Source organism: Macadamia integrifolia, unplaced genomic scaffold (genome assembly GCF_013358625.1).
Source record: "Macadamia integrifolia cultivar HAES 741 unplaced genomic scaffold, SCU_Mint_v3 scaffold1432, whole genome shotgun sequence".
In the NCBI taxonomy this organism is placed as follows: domain Eukaryota; kingdom Viridiplantae; phylum Streptophyta; class Magnoliopsida; order Proteales; family Proteaceae; genus Macadamia; species Macadamia integrifolia.
In genome coordinates, this window is record NW_024868203.1 from 96,526 (window position 1) to 120,610 (window position 24,085).

General features: G+C 35.8%; 1 protein-coding gene across 1 annotated transcript in view; it reads right to left on the reverse strand.

Moving 5' to 3' along the window:
* LOC122063733 (11-beta-hydroxysteroid dehydrogenase A-like) overlaps nt 1-1,425 on the reverse strand; it is a 3,211-nt gene extending 1,786 nt beyond the window's left edge. Inside the window, exons 1-6 of the mRNA XM_042627434.1 lie at nt 1,192-1,425; nt 887-1,079; nt 640-725; nt 401-532; nt 145-309; nt 4-40 (exon numbers count right to left, since the gene is read on the reverse strand). Of these exons, the coding sequence (XP_042483368.1) occupies nt 4-40; nt 145-309; nt 401-532; nt 640-725; nt 887-1,079; nt 1,192-1,374 (796 nt within the window). The 5' untranslated portion in view covers nt 1,375-1,425. The remainder of the gene's footprint in view (nt 1-3; nt 41-144; nt 310-400; nt 533-639; nt 726-886; nt 1,080-1,191) is intronic.
* Nucleotides 1,426-24,085: the final 22,660 nt, after the last annotated feature.

Sequence of the window (24,085 nt, forward strand, 5' to 3'; positions counted from 1 at the left end):
CACAGTCCACTGCACTCTCAGTTGGAATCCTTCCTAGCATCTGTTCATCAATACCCATTTTGACACAATTGATATGAATCCTAAGAGAAAAAAAAAAAAAAAAAAAAAAAAAAAAGACTCTTAGCTAATTCAAGTGAGTCTCACCTTTTTTATTCCTTCATCAACATCAACTTCCCCTTTCTTGGTTAGCTGTTTGCCTTGGGTAATCTCTGATTCTACAAAACCAGGACTAACTACTACTATCGAAATCTCCGGTGCCACTTCGATTCTCAGATTGTCGTAGAAGTGTATTAACGCAGCTTTGCTTGCCTGAAAGATAGCAATGGCAAATGGGTTTCAATTAAAATTAAAAGAGAAAGAAGTGAGAAAAATAAAGGATAAGTTAATGCCTCTTTCTTACTCCATATACATTTCCTCTAGGTGCAACTACCCACCCAGCTACTGATGCATTCACAATGATCTTGCCTTTGCACTTTTTGAGGTGAGGAATTGCAAAATAAGTGGGATAGACTGATCCCCAGAAGTTTACATCCTACACAGTACACAACCAAAAGTGTTCAATAGAGAGTACAAATTAAAAGCTTCCCACTTGGCTTGAAGAAAGAACCTCAACATTGGAATTGAGATTGATAAGAATACCATCACAGGTAAAAAATTTGTAACATCAGGTATATCTTCCAATGCACAATAGCTACCAATCCCAGCGTTGCATACCAGATGATCCACTGGAAATCAAAACATTTGTTAAAGTTACTAATCAAAACAGAACACCAAAATTGCAGCAGGAGTGGATTGGATGTGAAGGATTTTATAAGGATTTGGGCACCCTCTCTTTAATGGCTAGCTTTTAAGGATGAGTTTTACCAGATTCCCAATCAATACTTACATCGGCCAAAATGGTTTACAGCTTCATCAATGAATCGCTTGCATTGATCAACTAGTGACACATCTGCAGCAACAACTAACACATCAGGGGAACCAAGATGACTGGCCTTCTCTGCAACTTTCCTAAGGCTCTCCTCTCTTCTTGCAACAAGGACTAGATATGCTCCATTCTTTGCATATTCATATGCCAGATGCTGCAAAATCAATAGAACAGAAAGAAGATATAATACACAATCACAAAAGGATTACAGGATTCATATATCTCTAATCATAACTTATTTAAAAGGAACAAAAATTAAAACAAACCTCGCCAATACCCGAAGATGCACCAGTGATGAGAACAACTTTCCCCTTCATTTTCTCAGGGAAGAGGTGCCTGAGAATAAAATTGATGAACTTGAAAACGAAGAGAAAAGGTAAAATGAGGAAAACAAAAGCTACAGTGATTGGGGGAATCACTAAGTTCAGTAGCTTCTGAATCATTTTCATGGTATATTACAACAAACACAGAGACTGGATGGGAAAGAGATCCTGTCCTCAATTTTGGAGTTCTGGAGTTAATTGGTAGCAAAGGATCCTTTGGTTCTATATAGTCTTGCAGTGCCTCCAAGCCCTCTGCTTTAGACCACTAAAAAGTCTAACTTTTCGCTCCTAAGGGAAGTTTTTTGTTTTTTCAGTAGAAAATCTTGGATTGTCAAATGATCATCCAAAAGTCCCTTCTGGTGTGCCTGAGTAAAGTCCCTTCACTAGACTCCCCCTTAAGAATGGACCACCAAGAAAGGGTGATGGTTTACTTAGCTAATCAACGATGTCACTTGATGGCCAGGACTTTTGCCTGTAATATGATGTAAATATTTTACGGGGAAGAGATCTCTTTCTGGGGGTATGGCTCCTACACCAAGGAGAGTAGCTAGAAGTAGACTAGGGTGAAACTGGACTAGGTTGGTCGGTTTTCTTGTAACCCAGTCCATCTTTAGTCCCCAAAACTCAACCTAGGCCTAACCCACGCAACCCTGCTAGGCTCATGCCACCCAACCTGCCCTAATTGACCTTTTTTGGGTTGGGTTGGGTTGGTCCTAATTGGTCCTCATTTTTGCCAAGATCAGGCTAACCTTGATTGGCCTTGTTTTTATCATTTGTGTCCTATGCATTAAAAAAAATAAATAAATGATTAACACACAATTAAAATTATGAAGTGCAATACAATAATAGATGTTCAAGACACTTGACCACATTGCAAGAAAACACATTTTTTGGCGATGGGAAAAAACCATTCCAAAAAATTGAAAACCGTTGCTAAAAATGAAAGCGACAGTTAATTTTCCGTTGTCTATATTACCGTAGCCAAAATGGCAACGGAAAAACATGGATTGTTTATATTAGCGACGGTTTTATATTTTTCATCGCCAAATATATTTTTAGAATGCAGTCTATCACCAAAAATGTATTTGTAAACCTAATAATAATCTGTTTATAGCAACAGTATAATAAAACCTGTTGTCAAATATAAAATAAGAAATATAATAATTATTTATATTAATAAATTATACGTATTACCTGTAAATTGTCCCTATAATTACATTGTCCAATAATTTCAGAAAAACAAATCTTTTCAGACATCCAGAATACATTACTTTCATTCCATTTTCAAAAAGTCTTTTAATCAAAATTAAGAAGTCAACATTGTTTTCATTCCACTTTCAAAAGTCTTACACTCATAAATGACAAGTCATTTTTCTTACACTCGTAAATAACAAGTCATTTTTTTTCATTCCACTTTAAAAAATTCCTACAATCAATACATAAACTTCAGACTTTACATTCTTCATCGACAGGGCTTGTCTTGCATAACACCTCCAAAGGATATCGATCCGCTACCTTTCATAGCCTTGTCTTGCCGTAACAGATTTAACAATATCCTGCTATATATGAAAATTAACTTCCATTGTGTTCGAATGCTAAGAAAATAAAAAAGAACATGTTTTTCCCATTGTTAAGAACCATGAAAATATAAATAAAAATATTTGTTGCTGCAAGAAATTTTATTGACATCTCATTACACACTTTTGTTTAGACAGTCAAACACATAACTAGCTCATGGTGTATTACCCCTTAAATGAAAATAAATCCTTATCATCCTTCTAATAATGTACTTTTCAAACACCACCTACCATACCAAAATACAACAATGACAAAAGGAAATAAAACAAAATGGAAAGGTCAAAATCTTTAATTAACAAAATTTGACAAACATATATCAAACCAATAACAAACCAGTAATAGACCGATCAAAGCCCATTAAGTGAACCCGATAAAAGAATAAACCAAAACCAAGCTTTGTTGTAATGGTATACCAAAATCAGTTGGTAGAGCAAAAAAGGTGGGGGAAGAGCAATATTGGTCCTTGCTTGCTTGCTTAGTAGAAGAGTCAATTCCTATGTTGGTGGGAGGCCTTAATTATCTATTATCTTTCTTATTGTTTATACTCTATTTTATATACAAATCAATTACTGTTGATTCCTTTTCCATCGACATTGCTGTGTTTTATTCCCTCCCAAATTTAGGTTAAATCTCCATTCATTCATCAACCTCTATCAATGTTATCCTTTTTCTTTGCTAACAACGGTATTCAGGCATTCAGCTTGATTAGTCCCAAGAGTCCATGTTGATCCCATAATCGTATTGACTGAGTCATACCGAGGTTGAATGAGAACTCTTATCAGTACTATCTTTCTCTCACTGATTTATATTACCTCTATGTGAAACCAACTTTGATACCAGATGATACGTACACAAGAGAGAGGGAGAAAATTAGGAGAGGAGAGAAAATAACATAGATAAAATAGAGTTTGGCAAATTTGGAGGTAGCCAACCTCTTGGCTTAACAGATGAAGCTCTGCGTCCTTTCTCTTTAAGAGAAAATTTTAGTAATTATCTTCTCCTTTATCTTCTATTACTTCACTAATAAATAGGCTCTTAAAAGTAGTTGTTACAACAAATCTTCTAACTTCCCCAACACTTGACACCTAAGACACCTATTACAATCCACTACTTATCATATAACTACACCCATACTATCCACTCTTCACAATATATCCCACATCCTCCTATTAACTAATAACTTCCCTTACATAACTTAATATTAAAATATTTAAATTAATTGAAAAACTAACACGTAACCATTGTTGGTAAAAACAGGAACGGAAAAAAAAAATAGAAACAGATGGTACAGGTTTTAAATAGTAAAATTTTTCAAACAATACAGTCAAATAAACGGTCAAAAAAACAAAGAATCGCAAAAAATGAAAAACGGACGATACAAGTTTCAAACGTGTAGATTTTAAACAAACGAGATCAAAAAACGGTACTATATTCGTATAAATTAAGGAATTATTACATGAATACTTGCATCTAATATTCACAATAACTACAGTATTCAACACTAATGCATATATATCTCATGTCTCATTATAAGCTTTATGACATATAATTGAATATCATCCACTACCAGCTCTAAATTCATACACCACACATGTCCAAGTTTTATTAAGGAATATGGCTTGGCTATGATGTTGTTCATTGTTGTTAATGTAGTCAACATACTCTTGAAGTAATGCATGTTCAGTTTGAGTTAGAAGTCATCACTTTAGAAACATTTTTCAGCAAATGCATTAGTTTGTATCTCAATTTCGTGATCCATCCATTAATATTGAGTTAAAGGTGATATCATGCGAAATATAGGCCATTGAATTATTTTCAAGTCGGCGAAAGAATCAGGTAGATTAGAGTTCAGGAGAGAGAGATATGATTAATTAAGTAGATATTATGTTCAACAAGGTAAGTCTTAAAAAATGCCAAAAAATGGGAACGTGTTTTAAACAGGAAAAAAATAGAACGTGTTTAAAACGTGTTTTTTCTAACAATGCACGTAGCATTCTCTCCCCCTTCAATTGTCCTTGTGCTCAAGGACAATGAAATTAAAGAATATAATTATCCACCTAGATCCCATATTTTAATAGAAAAAATCCGATTGATATCTTATTGTAAGAAGTCATCAATGACACTTTCTTCCTCTTCATCTCTTTCTTTTTCTTCTTCTTCATCTTTATTTGTTTCTTCTTCCTCTTCTTCTTCTTCTGCTCCTCTTTCTTCGTTATTTCTCCTTCGTTGGTCGCTCTGAGTACATAGGCATGGTGGTCATAGGCAGCAACTCAATCTTTTTCAAGATTGCTTCTAACAATTCTAGATTTCTCAACTAAGTATCTAGAATTTTATTTGAAAATTTGCTCCATGTGAAACCGGCTCTGATACCAGATGATATGTACACAAGAGAGAGGAAGAGAAAATAGGAGAGGAGAGAAAATAACAGAGATAAAATAGGGTTTGGAAAATTGGGAGGTAGCCAACCTCTTGGCTTAATAGACGAAGCCCAACGTCCTTTCTCTTTAAGAGAAAATTTTAGTAATTATCTTCTCCTTTATCTTCTATTACTTCACTAATAAATAGGCCCCTAAAAGTAGCGGTTACAACATATCTTCTAACTTCCCCAACACTTGACACCTAAAACACCTATTACAATCCACTACTTACCATATAACTACACCCATACTATCCACGATATATCCCACATCCTCCTATTAACTAATAACTTCCTTTACATAACTTAATATTAAAATATTTAAATTAATTGAAAAAACAAACACATAACAAAATCTGATTAGAACTTTTTAACCAAAATTTTATGTCAGTTTGTTTTTGCACCCAAGATAGTGTTTAGTAGTCAAATTCAACTAAAACTTGGTGGCATCCAAGGCCACACAAGAACTGATATGTAACTGAGTTAGTTCACCTCAAGTCTTACGTAGTGCAAAAGAATTAAAAGGATATGGCATGGATTCACTGATTTATGGATGAGCCAATTGAACCTGAGTTTGATTACGGACCATATGCCAATCTAAGATTAATATTGTTAATTCAAGAAGACCAAACGATTTACGGGTCAATCAAACCCAAAACCTCATAATCATCCAATCTAAACAGAAGGCACAAGAGAAATTAGATGGAAATCGATTTGTAGTTCCACGACCTCCGATCAAAAATTACCACTATCCTTAAAGAAGATGACCATGCTTGCGATTTCTTTATCCAAATTCTCTGCGAGTACCAGTCATATGGCATGACTAATTATATGATCAGACCTCCAAAAAAAAAAAAAAAATAATAAATAAATAAAAATAAAAAGAAACTAAAGAAAATATAAGCCGCCAAGAAAAGAAGCCTAAATAATTTGCATCAATCATCCAAGCACTATAACATTGAAGAAATCTCAGACCCTAGATAATGAAAGAACTTAATCTTCAATTAGAAAGATATAATACAGCTCTTACCTGCAACTACTACTTATGCTGTGCATCGTGCAGCTCTGAGGGAGAACAATTCTGCATCTATGTAGACTGTTATACATAAGAAACAAATTGAGCAGACCGGAATTAATATCATACTCTTAGTTACTCATGCTAGGAAAGCTATTAGGAAGAATTTTTTCTCTAAGATTATTGGAGGATGTATGTGGTAAGAATGTTCTTCCTATATAATGGTTGGTTTTCTCCAATATCTTAACCTCCTCTTTAGAATTTTGGTCATCAGGATCCTTTTCTTCAACAATAACTCTTCAGTTCAGATTTCTACCTAAAAAAACAATATTTTTGAAGACATTAGCTATTATACATAGTAATAACTTCCCCAATGTGAAAACTCAAAGGTTTAGTGAGTTTTTATAAATAAATGTCATGCCAACAATGTGTATCAGTTTTTTGTATTGTCTTCTCACAACAAATATACCTGGAGAGATTTGTTGTTGCTAGGGGTGCAACAGGGTCGGGTTTCTTAAAACCCTAGCCCAACCCTGAGTCCCCTTAGTTGGGCCCAAACCTGCTTTGACCCTGACTCAGGGCCGTGAAACTTCAACCCTGACCCTACCCTTCAAAGTTTAGGCCAACCCTAACCCGCCCTGATTGACCCTGATTTTTTAGGGTCGGGCCGGAATGTCCCTGACCCTAACCTTGATTGATTCTTACCTTGGTTTGCCATCAAGGGTTGGGTATACTCTAACCCTACAAATATGAAATAACTTAAAAATAAAAAATTTCAAAATAAAGAGGAGATAAAAAATACAAAGTAGGGGTGCAAGTTTGGCCCTGATGGCCCGAACCCGTCCTTGGTCCGCCCTAATCCCGAACAAGTACCAACCCAAAAATTTTGGCCCTCAGAACCAGCCCGACCCTGAAATTTTTGACCCTGAGTTAATGGTGTCAATATATAACCAAAATCGTTTATCAGAACCAAAACCGATCGGTTATAACCGAATAGAACCGCACCGTAGTAAATTGATATGGTTTTGGTTTTATAGGACATAATTCCGGTTTGAAACCGAACCGAATCAAAAAATTGATGGTTAACCGGCACCTAATATTAAAGACTTAAAGTGTTTTGAATTTTGACGGGTCTCTATGAAAAAAGGGGAAGAAAAAAAAAAAAATACTAACTGAGAAGGGAACTTCACTTAACTGAGAAGGGAACTTCACTTTCACAAAATCACACTTACTTGATTTTCTAATTTTTATAGTTAATTAGTTATTATATGTGTAGTCTTTTACATAGAAAGTATAATGTCCTTGGCAAAATAAATGTATATTGTATTAACTCTTTAGGAAATTTAATATATGTAGGAGTTAGGATGCAAATCAATTTCTAAAACGACACTATTAATCCCATGTAAACTGGTTGTGAACCAAATAAAAAAAACCGATTTAAAACTACTAAAACCAAAATTGGATGAAAACGATTCTGATTTCACCTTGTTCCTATCCGGCGCGATTTTGGTTTCACCTTATCAAAATTTAAATCAAACCGGAACCAAACCAAACAACTTGTTACTTCTTGGCCCATTTTTCATATTTCAGCATTCATGGTTTCTAAGGTGTTTCAATGGAATTGTATTGAATTCAAGTCTAACATTTAAAATAAATAAGTAAATAAATAAAAAGGAGAAGAAGAATTGATCCTAGAAATTAAGTTTCATAATACTTAATTCAAATGCAAGGTTTTGAAACAACGAATCCAAAACATAATTGATCCATGTTGATTTGGATCGGAATCAATCCCAAGAATCTTAATATTAACTTTTTGAATCTAATAAATCATCATTTTAGGGTTTATTGGCGTGAATCAACCGTATTGAATTTTTCAAAAGCAGGATCAATCCCAATCGATTTCTATTGAAATCAGTTGATTCACCAATCCAATTCCCGATTCTTGAAGCAATGTTTAACTTGCAAGAATGTTGTTCACTTTTAGGTGAGAGATAAAAAGATATATATATTTTATATGACAATTCCATTTTAATAGATTAATAGGTAAAGAGAAGGTTCTTTGAGCTAGGGTAAGGTACGATGGCACCTCTGAGTCAATCTCTCTCCTCTCTCATAATCCATGCTGCCTTCCAATATACTCTGCCATGTTACCACAGCTCATAGGTGGGCTTCTCTATGCCGTTTGCTGGAAGAACCCTCTCCCAATTTGTATTGCACTCCCTCTCACATCCCACTCTTGGGCCTCACAACCTCGCCTCAATTAATGAATGCCCGCCTGGACAAATTAGCTACCTTCTTTTCCTATTGATGTAAAACTGTACTTTGATACAAGGCTGGTAGAGTTCGTCTGAACCGGTCAGACCAACTGGTTCATCTTGGATTCAATTGATCTGAACTCTTAACAGTTTGATTTTGGATTGGGGTTCTATGGAATAGGTGGAAACCAAACTAAACCATACTAACCAAATGTATAGACTGAAAATAAAAAAAATTGGATTGAACTCGATAACAGAAATGAGTATAAGAAACCAACCTAAAATAAAGAAAGGAACCATTTAATGGTTTGGTTTCGAATTGATTTAGTAATAGATCAAAACCAATTCATCTCGACTGTAACTGGTTCAAACCGCCCTAGTGACACCTCAGAGTTCCTGACTAGGAGGAAAGTAGCTAGAGAGAGAAGTGGGTATGGAATATCAAGAGCCCAAGGACAAGATAGTAAATTCACATGTATCCGATATGGAAATGATAAAAAGCAAATTTCTGGAGGCAGCTTTAATTCCCAGAATAGGACACCGACATATCCCCTGGACACTTCGGCGTTGGATGGCAGTTACTATACAAAATATTCCCGCCAAATTCTGCAACAATGACAGACCAATCACTGAAATTGTGCCACGTAGTTCTTATCCTACGTGTCATAAAATATCTGCCACCCTGGCACATACTCAGATACTCTCCTTCCTTTCCCGGTTCTTCTTCAACCCCGTCCCTCCCTCCCTCCCTCTATAAATATTCTCTTCTCCTCGCCTTCACCCACTACTGTTTCCCTCTCTGCACGAAAAAATAAGAAGATGATGAAAGAGATAAGGGAACGGCCTGAGTACGAAGAACCCTTTGAAGCCGTCGGAAAACGACAACGAACGTCTGAGGCTGAGGCTGAGGCGGAGGCGGAGAATGAGGACGAGGAGGAGCTGTTGTTGGCTGGGTTTACAGTACAAGAAGAGACGCTGATGCAGTTCATGAAGGTGTTGGAGGAGGAGATAAGCCGCCCTTCTAATAATGGGGTTTCAGCGATGTCTTCTCCGCCATCGTCGTCGTTTGTGACGATCAACGGCAACGAAGAGAGTTGTGGACCTTCCTTCTCTGACTCATCGTCGACCGTGATGGCGAGTATCGACATGGGTGGTATTAACATTTCATACTTCACGGGTCCCACTAAGGGTTTGTTCGGCACTTTCCCTTGTGGATGTGGTCCCCTAGATTTACCGGCGGCGACAGAAGAGGAGCAGGGTTGGCCGGAAATCGGGGATGTCTCTGTTTTTTCTACCGTTTCGGAGGAAGAGATGATGAACAAGGACAGTGAGTTTGAGGTTGGGGAAAGTGATGAAGAGTGGTTGGATCGTGTCCTCAGTGGAGCTCCTTTTGATTTTGTGGAGTAATGCATACACATGAATGCCTCTCTCACACCTGGGTTTTTGGTTTTTGTGAAGAAGCTTTTACTTTCATATTTGTCTATAGACCATAGATTAGTCCTGTAGAGAGTAGAGAGAATCATAGAAGGAGATGTAGAGAAGAAGAAGAGGGGGCTTTACTTAACTGTTCCTTGTCTTGGGTTTTGTGTATTTTTTTTTCTTGTTAATCCTTGTGAACATCAAAATGTCAAGTGAACAGAAATGAATGATACAGTTGAACAGTGGTTTTCTTGCTTCTTTCTTCTCATCTACAGCTTTTTCTTTCTCTTTTTTTCTCCCTCTACAGAGAGACTTTTTTCCTTTTTTTTCTCCCCTTTTCATGGAGGGAGGGAGAGAGAGAGCTCTGGAAATCTGGATAATCAAATGGTTTAAGGTTTTGGAATTGGGTTTCAATTTCCTATCCTTATTTTTTCTGTTGAAACTTGAAACGGTAATATATGATACAGACAGAGTTTTCATTTTCAAATCCTCTGTATCGATCATCGCCATGAATATCTTTATCTGTGCTTCTGGGGTCATTGTCATGTTGAAATCGTACATATTACCTTTCTAAGCTTCGAGGCCTGCGCTGAACTGAAAAGAGAGAGGGGACGGTTTGTTTAAAAGAAAAGGATTTCCTTCCTTTCTCTCTCTCTCTCTCTCTCTCTCTCTCTCTCTCTCTCTCTCTCTCTCTCTTCCCCAGTCCCCATTCTATGATTCTATAACTCTATAGTGGGTTTTAAAACCCCAGAATCAGAATCCGTCTTGGGATCAGATCGAAATCGGCCTGGATCGGTTCAGATGGGTCTCAGATTCAATATATTTTGGCATTTAAGGGATTACCGTACAGGATTAGGTTCTGGATTTTTAGAAAAATTAAAGACTTGTTGATCTTTTTCTCGTGTGTAAAGTGTGGTAGAATCTATTTTATATTTTTTAAAAATATTTTTTTGGTAAATACTAATGTGTCAAGAATATGAACAAGAATATGAATCACCACAAAATATTTACTGTGCCATGTGGATATATGATATGTCCATTTTAGCCATTAAACACAAAGGGAGCTGTCTAAATTAATCATGTCTCATAAATTTCAAAGTTTAATTTAATCAATTACGTTCACGAGTATTGACTCGACATGCATTTGTTTACCAAATAAAGTATTGACATAAAAACATTGATAGGGAAAACTAATTTAGACGTCACTTATTTTCCATATGTACTCAGGGAGATTTGTAGCATTGTTGACTTCTTGGTAAAGAAACGATGAAAACATTTGACATCGTGTAAGATAGTTTAACTTCATTCCACTCACTCATTTCATGAGTTGTATTTCAAAAGCCATAGTTTTATGACATTCTTTCTATCAATAAACTTTCTGCATAAACCTCCTTAAAAAGAAACCATTAAAATGAAATATTTTTAGAATTTAAAAAAAAAATCACAATTTAGACAATCATGCAATCATTCATGTGGCAGCCCAAAAACCATTGTTATTATTATTATTATGTAAAAATTTGTATTAATAATAATAATAACAATAAAAACCTTCTTATTTTTTCTGATTTTTTTTTTTTTTTTTTTTTTGGGATGGACAATCTTCATATTAAATAAGGAGAAATTTTCTTCTGCCATGGAAAACAAAAAACCCAAGATCTGACAATCAATAATACTCTTGTATAGGATAAAAGTTTGAAAATACTCTTACCCTCATTATGATTTTTGTCTCAATCCGTGCTAAAGGAACACCGGGCGAAGGAAAACTACTTCATGTTACAAATTACCTGTTGTTACAAAGTAAAGTAGTTTTTTATTTTCTACCAAAAAAAAGTTGTTTTTTATTTTGTAATATAAAGTAAACTAGTAAAAGACCACGCTTTTCTTATTAAAAAAACAAAAGAAAAAAGTTTAGGACCATGCCTTTAGGTATCACTATCGGATTAGCTATACTGGTGTCAGAACTTCAGTAAAATCATTAAAAAAAAATGCCCCTTTTTTTTTTCTTTAAAATTAAGTGTATAATTGACCAATCCAAACTTAGATGGATCAATGTGGGATTAAAATTGTACCGATTGTAGCACTGATCTGATACCCGAGAACCAAATCCTTATTAACAACCTACACACCTGGTATCTCAAGACTCAAGTCTCAAACACATAGGATGGGGAACCTTTATTGTGTGACATGTCGTGTAACACTGATTCAAGGGTTGGGAGAACCTTGGGCTGCGTTTCTAAAGTCTCCTAACCCTTGAATCTATGCTACATGGTGTAATGGGCTATAGAGAGCTGGATCTCTAACGTGTATATATATTTTTTTCTTTGTGTGTGTGTGTGTGAGAGAGAGAGAGAGAGAGAGAGAGAGAGAGTCTCCTAATTAGTGGAGGGGCTTTGGTTTGATGTAAAATTTAGAAAAATAATAATGTTGATGTATACCATATGTTTGTGTGTGTGTGTGTGTGTGGAGAGAAAGGGGCACACCTTGGCCGGCAACACCAATGGGAGCACAGGCTGAGCATCGTATAAGGAGTCACATCAAAGTGGAAATAGCTTCCAATGACTATTTCACCCCCGAGAATGTGAAAATTTCCACTCCTATTGTTGCTCCCGCACAAGTTGTGATTGTGCGAGAACCCTCTCCCTATTTAAATATTTTTGTCCAACATGACCTAGGCACACCTTAGGTTTTACATAAAGAGTAAAGCTGTATGTAACCAAACAGGTTACAATAGACTCTTGTAGCATCTCTTTTTTGCCCTTGACTCTGACACTTACATCATGTTTTTAACAAGGCTATATTGTAATTTTATTTCTCTTCTGCTCCCATCACTCTCCCTCTCTAGCTTCTGTGCCGGCATTCCCATTAGCTCTCCAGCTCGCCCTCCCAGTGCAGCTACCGCATATACCTTCCCCTCCAACTCCCCACCATACCCTTCTAACCCCCCCCCCCCCACAAGATTAGCAAAAGAATTTGGGATTCATTACTCAAAAGGATATGCAATGGTCCCAATATGTGCACTGGTTCAAGAGTCTTTAGCTCTTCAAGTCAAAGTTTTCACCACTATGCTAAGCTAGTGTTCTTGGCCCCACCTTTCCTTACACCAAAAAGAAAAAGGGTAATTTACAACGTCATCCCTTGGAGAATGCTAATATTATATGGACACTCACTCTCTTTCACCAAATTAGACTCGGACCCCCTTCTGTCAGTCACTGTTAAATGAAAAGTTAAAATGACTATTATACCTTATTCACTAAAACTAATGTTTTAACCCAAGAGTAAAGAGAGAGAGAGAGAGAGAGAGAGAGTTGAGAATCTATGTGAGGAAGAAAACAACGGCGATCGTTATCTGAGTCCAGAAACCAGATTCCATCCACACCTCCCCTTACCCTTCTCTTTCCACGAGTAAGAAAAAATGGGTTTAAGTAATAAAGATGCAACTAATCTATTCTATCCAAGAAAAATCTTCGAGGATCTATCTCTCTTTGTGATAGATGATGATCTCTCTTCTCTTCTTCAATTATATCTACCAAAGAGAGCAGCACCGAAGTGGAATATTATCCTACTCGCATCTCTTGCAAGACTGATGAGAGTAGGTACGGAAGAGAGAGATGGGTTGGATTGGCTGTCACTGATGAGGGAAACGTCCTAACCTCTTTCACGTCTCGCTTTCTCTCTTTTTGGATTTGGATTTCAATTCTCAAGGAATCGCAAGAAGGCCTACTTTGATTGAGGAAGATGAGGGTTTGGCTTCTCTTGCAAATATGGAAGCTGGGTTCTTAGTGAATCATCATCTACCAGTGCTAATGAAATCCTCTTGCCTCAGTGCTTCAATTAGAAGGGGTAGTTACTTAAATTGGATTCTCCCTTTTGATTTGTTGATGTGGGCTGCTAGATTGATTGGTATTATGGGTTAATTTGTTTATAGAAGGGATAAACCATTCTGCAGCGAAGACTGCAGACAAGAGCAGACAGAGATAGATGAAGAGCTAAGGAGAAGAACTGGAATCTCTTTGCTTCTAGTAAGGTTGTAAGGAAGGACCAGAAGCAAAGCCCAGAATTACTCTATAAGAACAGGCACCGTTGCTGCTGCTTGAGACTGCAAAAATCCTGAAGCAAAATAGCAAAATCCATTATTATAGAAAGGAAATAATAGTAGATAGGAAGAAGAAGAGAGAGGCTCACAACAGTGAATGGAAACTTGAGAGAGAGGAGGAAGAAAGAAGAGGGAGATGGCGGAGAGGGTTTCTCTACAAATCCCTCTATCTGAACAGAGACGAAGAGAGAGGAGGGTTTGAAAGGGAGAGGATTTGGAATGGTTTTGACCCAGAATCCATACTTTTGAGAGCGGAAATTCTCTAGGGCCGTTCTTGGGTGGAAGACATCCGTGGGTCGAAGGATTCCGGTGTTGGTGGAACGTTGTCCACCGATCATAATGTTGCAGTGGAGGAATTAAGGAAGGAGGTCGACGCCTCATCCAGATGATTCTCATATTGTTGTTCAGTCGTGGATGGTGGGATAAGTATATAGTAGTAAGGGCATTTTGGTATTTAAAATAAAATATAGTAGCTGAAATCAGCATTCATGGTGTATTCTGTAACACTGACTGACAATAGGGGGTCCAAGTCTAATTTGGTGAAAGAAAGGGGGTGTCCCTATAATATTGGCATTCTCCAAGAGGTGGTGTTGCAAATTACCCAAAGAAAAAAGTGCAATTTTACTCACATGGAGCTTTTTTATTATTTTCTCTTTCCTACTTTGAATATGTGGGCCTACATTAAGGGTGTCAATCGATTTGGATTCGGTTATTCGGTTCGGTTCCAAATGATGATAAGGTAGACCATAACCCAACCGAGAACCGACTCGGTTCAGTATTTAGATACTCAAACTGATTCAATTCAGCTCGGTTCAGTTTTGGTTCCAATTCGGTTCTGATATGCAGTTTTAATTCAGTTTTATACATCGGTTTTAATTCGATTATGAAAACGGTTCCACTTTTGAACCATGACTGTGATGGACCAAAGGCCATAATTGACTCAAGTTATGGGCCTTATGGCCATTGCTAACTCCAAAATTATCTAAGCTTGTAAATATGTGATGATAAATTGTAAAAAACACTTACCACATAAGAAAAAAAGAGCTTGCAAAAAACACTCTTGAATAATAAGAGCAATTTGGTTTGGTTTCAGTTTGAACCGATGGTTTTGACACCCTAAACCGAAATCGAGCCGAACTGAATAGCATACTCACATATTCAAACCGAATTTGAACCGAATAAATTTGATTCGATTTCAGTCCGGTTAATTTGGCTCGGTTTCAGTTTCTGTATGAAATTGATGCCCTTAGCTTACATGAAATGTATATTTTGGGAAAAAGAGCTTTGTTCGAGAGGGATGGTGATGTCTAACTGTCTTCTCATCTAGTGAAAATACACCTTTGCTTCTTATTTTGGTGATGAGAGAAAGATAGACATAAGAAGCGTTGGCGTAGTTCGCACCCCCAAATGGAGAACCACTTCTCATATTTTTTTTAAGACAACCTTTGATGTAGCATGTAGAGTTCTTCCCACACTAGCAATGTGAAAATTCCTCTCTCATACTCATAATTCTTATCAAAATTTTACCAGGGAAAATGGTTTATGTGGAAGACCGTGGTCTTACATCCAGACACATGCGTTACAAATACGTCTTTATTGATGTTTGGATGTTTCCCTGTTGTTTTCATTGGCTCTTATACAAGCAGAGGGACCACCCCCTACAGGAAACACTACTCCATCTTACTAAGTTACTCAACTAGCTCATTTTGGTAAAGGAATCTTTGTAACTTTAGAATGATGCTTGAGATTTTAAAATGTAACCGTAAGCGGACGGATCAATGTAGCTACAGGTTGAACACAGGGAGAGCAGCCACTTTATTTTTTTGTTTCTTTTAATAATGTGAAAGTGAACCGATTAATGGTTGTGATCTAATTCTAACTACCATCCTAAATATATGCATCTAAAATAATGTCCTAACCATTCGTAATCTAAGATTTTAAATACGCAAGTCACGCAATTAAAATTAAATAAATAAATAACTAAAAAAAAACACCCCACACAATTAAAAAACAATGAAGGAAAAAAATGTTAAAATAAAAATAAAGTAAAATAAAGGGAATAAAGCTAAAGAGAGACTCACAAGTAGGTTTCTCTACTTAGTCCGAGGGATGCCTTATAATATGAGCTTCCCTAGTTGACCAGAAAGTCACTCTTACAAGGGTTACTCTACTTGGCTTTAGGAAAATGGAGGCAATTAAAATAAAAAACAATAAAATGATGGTTCTTTGGCTAAGAGGGCCAAATCCAACACGTACACTAACCATGAACCTTTGGGGAAAGGAAAAGAAATAATGTAATGACTGAAATTAAAATCCTAAATTAAGAAAGAAAGGGTAGTCAGAAGGGGAATAAGAGGGGGGAGAGAAGACTATTGAAAAAGCCTACTTACTTGAACTTCAACACTTGAACTACAAATTTGATCGATTTGAGATACTACCAGTATTAAAAACTAGATTTGGAATAAACCAAATCTGAAATTTCTAGTACTAGAGAAAACAAATCTGAAGAAAAAAAATTGAACTTGAAAGACATGCTCCATAGCTTGTTCTTGTCACCTAGAACTAAGCCTAGAACTAGAACTTGAAAATTACAACTTCAATGCTTAAACAATAAAAATAAAAGATTGAATCAAAAACAAAAGTGCTTGCATTAATTGAATAAAAAGAACTTACAAAAGTGTTTAAAGCATGAACCTAAAACTAGAGCTAGACACAGAGGTAGAGCAACTAAAAAAAAAAAAGAAGAATAATGAAGTATCCCCCCTCCTCTTGCATGAGTTGTATTTATAGGGAATGGGGAGATAGGGTAACAAATTTCTCTTTCCTAAAAAAGGAAAAATCACAATTGGTAGGTGAGATCTTTTGAGACCAAAAGTGTTAAGGTGGAGGAGAGAGAAGAGAGAAAATCTTCAAATTGCGTACAACCATCTTGGCCGACCTCCTTTAAGTGATGATTAGGAGAGAAAATCTTCTAAAAAAAACCTTCAGATTTGAACTTAAGACCTCATAATAAGGAAGACATTTTGCACACCACAACTCACCAATTACGCTAGATAGTTATTATTACAAAAATGAATCTTCAATCACTTAAGGGTGTGGTCCATCGATCCTTGTTGGCATTTGAAATATTTCTTATACCCCTGGGATAACTGCAAACGGGCTGGTTCTACATCTCGGTTCAGTTTTGATCCATTATTCTTTTTCTGGCCCGAAAAAAATAATCACTTGTACGATTGACCAAACGAATGTGTACTTTTAATTGAACATGTTCATCTTACTCAGAATTTCTTCCTCTTCGCAACCATGAAAAGAAATAGGACATCTTTACGTGTAAAATTGGAGATATAGCGTTCGATAGTCCTTAAAGCCTTGAAGCTATAAAACCTACAAAAATAGAGTAAAACCCAAGGTAGTTCCATTCTAAATATGTAAAATGCATGTTTTACTACCCTAAATTTCACACATAAATGTAATCATCAAATGACAATATAGTTAGGGCTGCAGAATAGTGCAGATAGGTGCGGTAGGCTCAGATATTGGTCACACCATTACACTTCGACCTTTTACCCCTACCGTTAGAGAAACTCAATTACCATTAAGAAATGCCATGACCCTATAAAGACATCTTACCAAAAATAAAAAAAATAAAATACAAAAACCCCTATAAAGACAAAGAAAACCATATTAAACTTTGATTCACCTAATTTTTTAGCACTATTTACTAATATATGCATATTACACTGACAAAAATTTGCCCCCTAATTAAGAGAGTGGAATTCCTTTCTAACAATGTAGTAATATGTAATTCTATGCAAGGATTTTAAACTCGCAATCAGTTTGAATTGGTTTCTGTCATTTTTTTTATATATCTTAGAATCAATTCGTTAGATTTGAAAATCTAATAATTTGATCACAAAAACCTTAGAATCGGCTTCTCAAATCTGAAAACTCAACAATTAGATCACAAAAACATTAGAATTGATCACTCAGAGTGTTCAGAATTGAGATTGATTATTGTATTCAATTCCGATTTTTTAAAAAATGCTTCAATCCCAATGAAAGTCAAATATTTGTGGTGGTGGGCTTTTCTCTTTTCATTTCAAGGAGTGGTTTTGTTAGACATCAACCCAAAACACATAGGGTGGATGTCTGGATTTACCATGTGGCATATCATGTGAGCTTTTGTTTTTTTTTGTTTTTTGTTTTTTGTTTTTTTTTTTAAGTAGACCTGAATGTCCTCTATTCACATGTCAAGTCTCAGCATAATTGTAATTCGTTGTATAGCAAGACAAAGCATAAAAATGTCGAGCACTATCAAGAGGATGCATGGTACAAATAAGTAAATGAGGAGCACATCCGCCTATGGATATATACATAAATAGATGAGAAAATAAATAATTAAATTAAGCCTTAAATACATTTGACACATGAATTATTTAGATCAATTCTTAAATATTCAATGGTCGCAATTACCACATCGTTCTTCCACATGTTAGTTCATCTTCATCCACCCAACAATTTTGTCAATACACTACCAAGCACAAAAATATAGTCCTTATTTTTTAATTTTTTTGGGGATGGATGACTTAATGATTTAAAACTTCCCTCTCTTGGTTATGAGAATTTAAATTCTCTTTTCCTTTCCTTTTCTTTCTTTCCGTTTGGATGGATTGGATAGGGCCCAATTTGCTGACAGCCTGAAATATTATAGGTATGTAAGGGACAAGTAGAACCTACTTTTACATGAAATTTGATTGAAAAATAATGCAGCCAAAGCAAATATGAGTGGGCCAATAGCCAGTCCCCCCCCCCCTCTCTCTCACACACACACAAAGAAGGGGTTAATGGTTTTTATTAGACGGATTGAAAGGGCAAATGTTAAAGGAAAGGGCTAAATATACATAAATTTTATGGACACGTAGACCCCAAGGTCCTTTGTACACATATAAAGTTTCACGGAGTCCATAAAATGGCAAATAAACATATAAAAATAGAAAAACTAGGGGAGGGTGAAAGAAAATGGGCAATAACTCTCTGAGCACCGGGGTACTCTTACCCCTTATAGGGCGATGAAGCGTAAGGTACCCGGTGGCTCTCAGACACTTTCCTGAAAGAAAAAAGAGATTTCTGCAAAATTTTCAATAGGAGAAATGCTAAAAGGAATATTTAGACACGGGTAGGCCCATGGTTTTCGTTCAGAGGTTCACCCAGGAGAGTCTGGCTCAGAAGACTCAAAACCTAATCAAGTTAACCATATTGGGCTTCGACCCACATCCTTTTTTCCTAGTTGACGAGATCCTTTGTTTCCACTGTTCTATATAGTGCAGATAGAACAAGCCCAAACCCAAGCTCAAGCCCAAGCACAAGATTAAGCCCGAAAAAATTGAGGATACCTTTTAATTGAGCTTTTTGGGCCTTTCGAGAGGGAAGGGCTGTAGCCCACAACTACTAATGCTCAAAGGCTACAATTAATATCCCATCATTAATTAATGTTCTATTAATACTACTTATGCTGCTAATCAAATGAAATCATTGAAGGGTCTAGATTGATAGAAGGAGCAAATCAGGTCTTGCCCTTTTCAACCCCTTAACTAATCCCATTCTATTATCCGAATATCCCATTCCATCCATCAATCGTTATTATCATTATTATTGTAGTTATGATTAGGATTATGATTATTATTATTTTGGTACTATGTACATCATTATCCATTCCTCTCTTCTCTTTTTTGCTTTTAAGATTAGCCTGCATACCTAACAACACAGTCACTCTCACACCATCACGTGGGGCTGTTTGGGGGCCCATATTGATGGGCTCCCACCTCTTGTTTCAGATTTACTGTTCGGGACTTTGTATGATTACTCTACCAATAAAGAGTTTGCACGAGGGGCGTCAACTTAAGGACTGTATGATAATTATTTTGGGTTTCTACATTTTTCATTTATTTTTATTTTTATTTTTATTTTTATTTTTATTTATTGGAACATAGAAAGAATAGAATTCCGCTTCCTTCGGTTTATTTTTTCGTTGTTGGGGATGAAATGGGACCAAAAGGTTGATGAGAAATAGGAAAAAGGAAACATCTTTTATGACTTTTTTTTGGGGGGGGGGGGGTAAGACTATATGAATTTCTCTATCCCAAAAATAAAAGGGAGAAATAAGAAATTTTTTTATGAGCACATGATTAATTTGATGGGTAAAAAAGTAATTTCATGTTAAAAGTATAACATTTCCAATACAACTTCAACCACCACCTTCTTCTCCACCGCTACCACCACCATCACAGCCAATGCTAAAATTTTGGGTATTGAATGACATGTTGTAAATTTATAATTATATACGCAGAAATTAATATGTGCTTAACAAACATTTTTCTAGTTTAGAAATAGAAATTACTATACATTATCAAATGCGTTTGTTTGTTTTATTTTATTTTATTTTAGGACCCAAAAACATAAATAGAAAAAAAAATCACTTATGTATAGAAATTTAGTCCAGAAATAGAATGATTATCCTGTAGACCTTTTAATATCTGGTAGGGCAAGGGTTTTCCACACCACCCTCGTGTTTTTTATTTGGAGGGGGTGGAGCCTGGAGGGAGGAGGAATTTCCCATGCCACATTAATCACAAGATGAAACAATTTCATCAAGAAAGACCCACATGGCTATAAAAGAGAAATGTCAATGCAAGATCCGTATGGTTAGAACGCGCATGGGTTGTCCACACCACTCTCGTGTTTTTTATTTGGAGGGGGTGGAGCCCGGAGGGAGAAGGAATTTCCCATGCCACGCTAATCAGAAAATGAAACAATTTCATCAAGATAGACCCACATGATTATAAAAAAAAAATGTTAATATAAGATCCATATGGTTAGAATGTGAAAGACGTGAAAAATAGGAAAAACATGCTTTCTACAAATTGGAGTTATAGCTGGACTATAGCATTGTAATCCGTTCATTCCACTTCAACTAAAATCTATTTTTTAAAATTTTTTTTTTTTAATTTTTTTTTTGGGTAAGTTTTCTTGCACCCATGGAATCTGTTCGCCCACCATTGTGATCTCATCGTTACTCTACCCATTGATGAGGTTCCAAAATAACTTTTTCACTGTTTCAAAAGTGCCATCCAAATATAAGAATCTACCACTGAACTATCAGTGAAGAAAAACTTGGTCCTTTTTTATTTGACCAACCTTCTCCTCCCCACTATTGGAAACTAACTTCTTGAATTAGATCCATTTGTAGTGGTTCCATATCCAATCCATATTTCCAATGTCACTTAATTCTTAACCAAAATATCATATATTATTTTTAATACTTAACAAAAGTCTTTCAAATTCAATTATAATTTATTTAATTTGAATTGAATATTCAATTTACGCTCAATTTGAAATTGAGTTGAACAATTCAAATTATCATCATTTATTAATTAAGCATATATTGTTAATAATTATTAATTAAATATACTTTCATTTCATTCTAATATATATTTTTAATATATTTATTTTATATATATATATATATATAATTGTTTAGATATGTTCTAGAAAATTTATTTATAATTTTTATCAACAATTCCAATTCAGTTTTAATAACGCAAGGGCTCCGAAGGGAATATCTTCAATTGAAAAAAAAAAAAAAATTGAATCTTAAGAGACACAAGGACCCCCCATCAATCTTGGATTTTTTTAGTTCATAATATAAAACTGACTAAGACATGATGTGCTTAAACCTAACCCACCCAATTTCAGTTCTAAGGGCTAGGGGGTTGTTCAGTTGCGATATACTAATACCTCACAATTAATATTTTACGAGTTTAACTCTCCTTAGGGTTTACCTATCATTAAAAAATAACTAAAAAAAAATCAACTGTGATTTAAATAGAAAGGAAGACATCATCTAGCATATTTAATAATGTGATTTATAACCTAATTAAGCTAGTGTAAGTGTCCTTGTTATTTGGGAAATTGGGAAGAGGGGGTGCTCAAGGAGATGATATGGAGCAATATTAGGAAGGATGCATTGGGCTTTGACTTTAGCCCATATATTAAAGGCTTAATGCCTTAACTATTATTTGTTAATTATTAATCCTCCTCTATTTCCTAACTCCCAACACTCCCTCCATAGTTTATTATCAAACAAATATAATCACATTGTATATATTAAAACGTTCCTATAAAATTAAGATTTTAACACCAGAAAGGATGGGGAAGAATTATTTTTATTGTTGATATTGATTTGTTTTGTTGTAAATGATAAGTACATATCTGCACGGCCTTTTGATGAAGATGTGGATATTATATAATATAAAAAATATAAAAAAATGATGTACACATTGCAGTCATTCATGGCCTCTCTCTCTCTCATCATGTGGACACTCCTACATATGTGTCCATTGACTTGATATGGGGACGTCGATACATTCCATTAAACCCAAAAGAACAACACAATTACGAAAAAAACCCACGTTCAGCTTTTGACTTTGAAATCCATCAGGTGCAATATGGACTCCAACTTCATAGCTCTTTTGATTTGTTGCCCCCATCGAGTAGCAGCTATCAAATCAATTTCTTAATTTCTAAGGGGTAGTGCAATTGGTGAGCAACGAACTAAGTACGAGCCATCAACTTAGATGTACTAAGTTCGTCTCTCATTAGGCACATCTTAGGCCACTTATATGGGAGTGTTTAGTGCTATTCATTGTTTTCAGTAAAAGTGAATGGCTCTCATTTAACCCCGGTATGACTCGGTCCATGCGATTGTGGGGTCAATATGGGTCTGCGTGACTAGTCAGGCCGAAGGTCTAGATTCCCGTCATTAGACAGAAAAAAAAAAATTTTCTAATTCTACGCTAAAACTTTTTCCAAAATGTACAAGGGGAGTGGATAGGTGATCGGGGATGATTCTTCTTTCAATTGACTTCTGAGTTACGTAATTGACATCAAATCTTAATAATAACATTACCCATCTTAAAAACTTTCCACTTAAGATTTATTTCTAGATATTTGACTGGATCCATTCTCAAAATCAGTAGAACATGATAACTAAGCATGTAATACCTTAATCACCGGATGATTAGATTAGATTACATCCTTAATTAATCTATGCCATCAACACAATGGATCTATCTTCTTGACCTAGCGTCTAGAGATACTTGTAAGTGAAATACATGGTTGACATGATAAGTACTTGAACAACAGGTGGAAGCTTTGCCCTTGTTTAATTAATTTAGGAGCCCTGATTTGGTGGCAGATCTACTATCAATTTGCCCTTTTTAATCCAATTCCAGGCTATTTCCAGCCAACCTGGCGATATTCATAACCCCAAATTTTTGTCCGTATAAGGTTTAGGGTTGACAGGTACCTCTCTCCAACTTCCACAAAAGTCACACCACTCTCTCCCCCTCAAAAAAGTCAACCTTTTGACCTACCTATGCCTTGATGGTGGAAGCACTACTCGAATACTGCCTCTCCAACTTTTACCTGTATTGGCCAGTCTCGAAAGGTCCATTTGTCAACCTTCCTAATGTCTTCAACCTGAATGATTAACATAAATAAATGGGTCATAGACCAGACCCAAGTTGACCATTTCCTCTCTGAACCATTATAATCTTTGTTTTGAGTTCTTGGGATGTTTGGGCTCTTCCTTTTCTTGCTTGTAGTGGATCGGTCTTGAACCATTTGAAACAAAAGCAAATGTCAAAAATGGATGGTCCCTTCTCCTTTGACTGTTGCTTCTTCCTTGAAGATATTAACAGAAGACTACTGTGAAAGAACTCCACCAATTGGTTATGTAAAACTTGACTTTGAAATGCTTGATCACAACACAAATAGGTTTTTGGGGTCAAGAACAAGGTTTCAAGAATCCCAATTGGATCAATTGGTCAAGCTTGATCACGATTCTTGTCAATTCGTAGTGGGTGTTCCATGCTAGGTGTGTTTAGGGTTCAGATCGATTTTGATTGATTTCAATTAAATCAGGGAATCGGTGGAATCAGTATGGATTGAACCTGATTCCGAGTTTAATAACCTTGATTGAAAGACTAGCTTTGAGGGAGTGA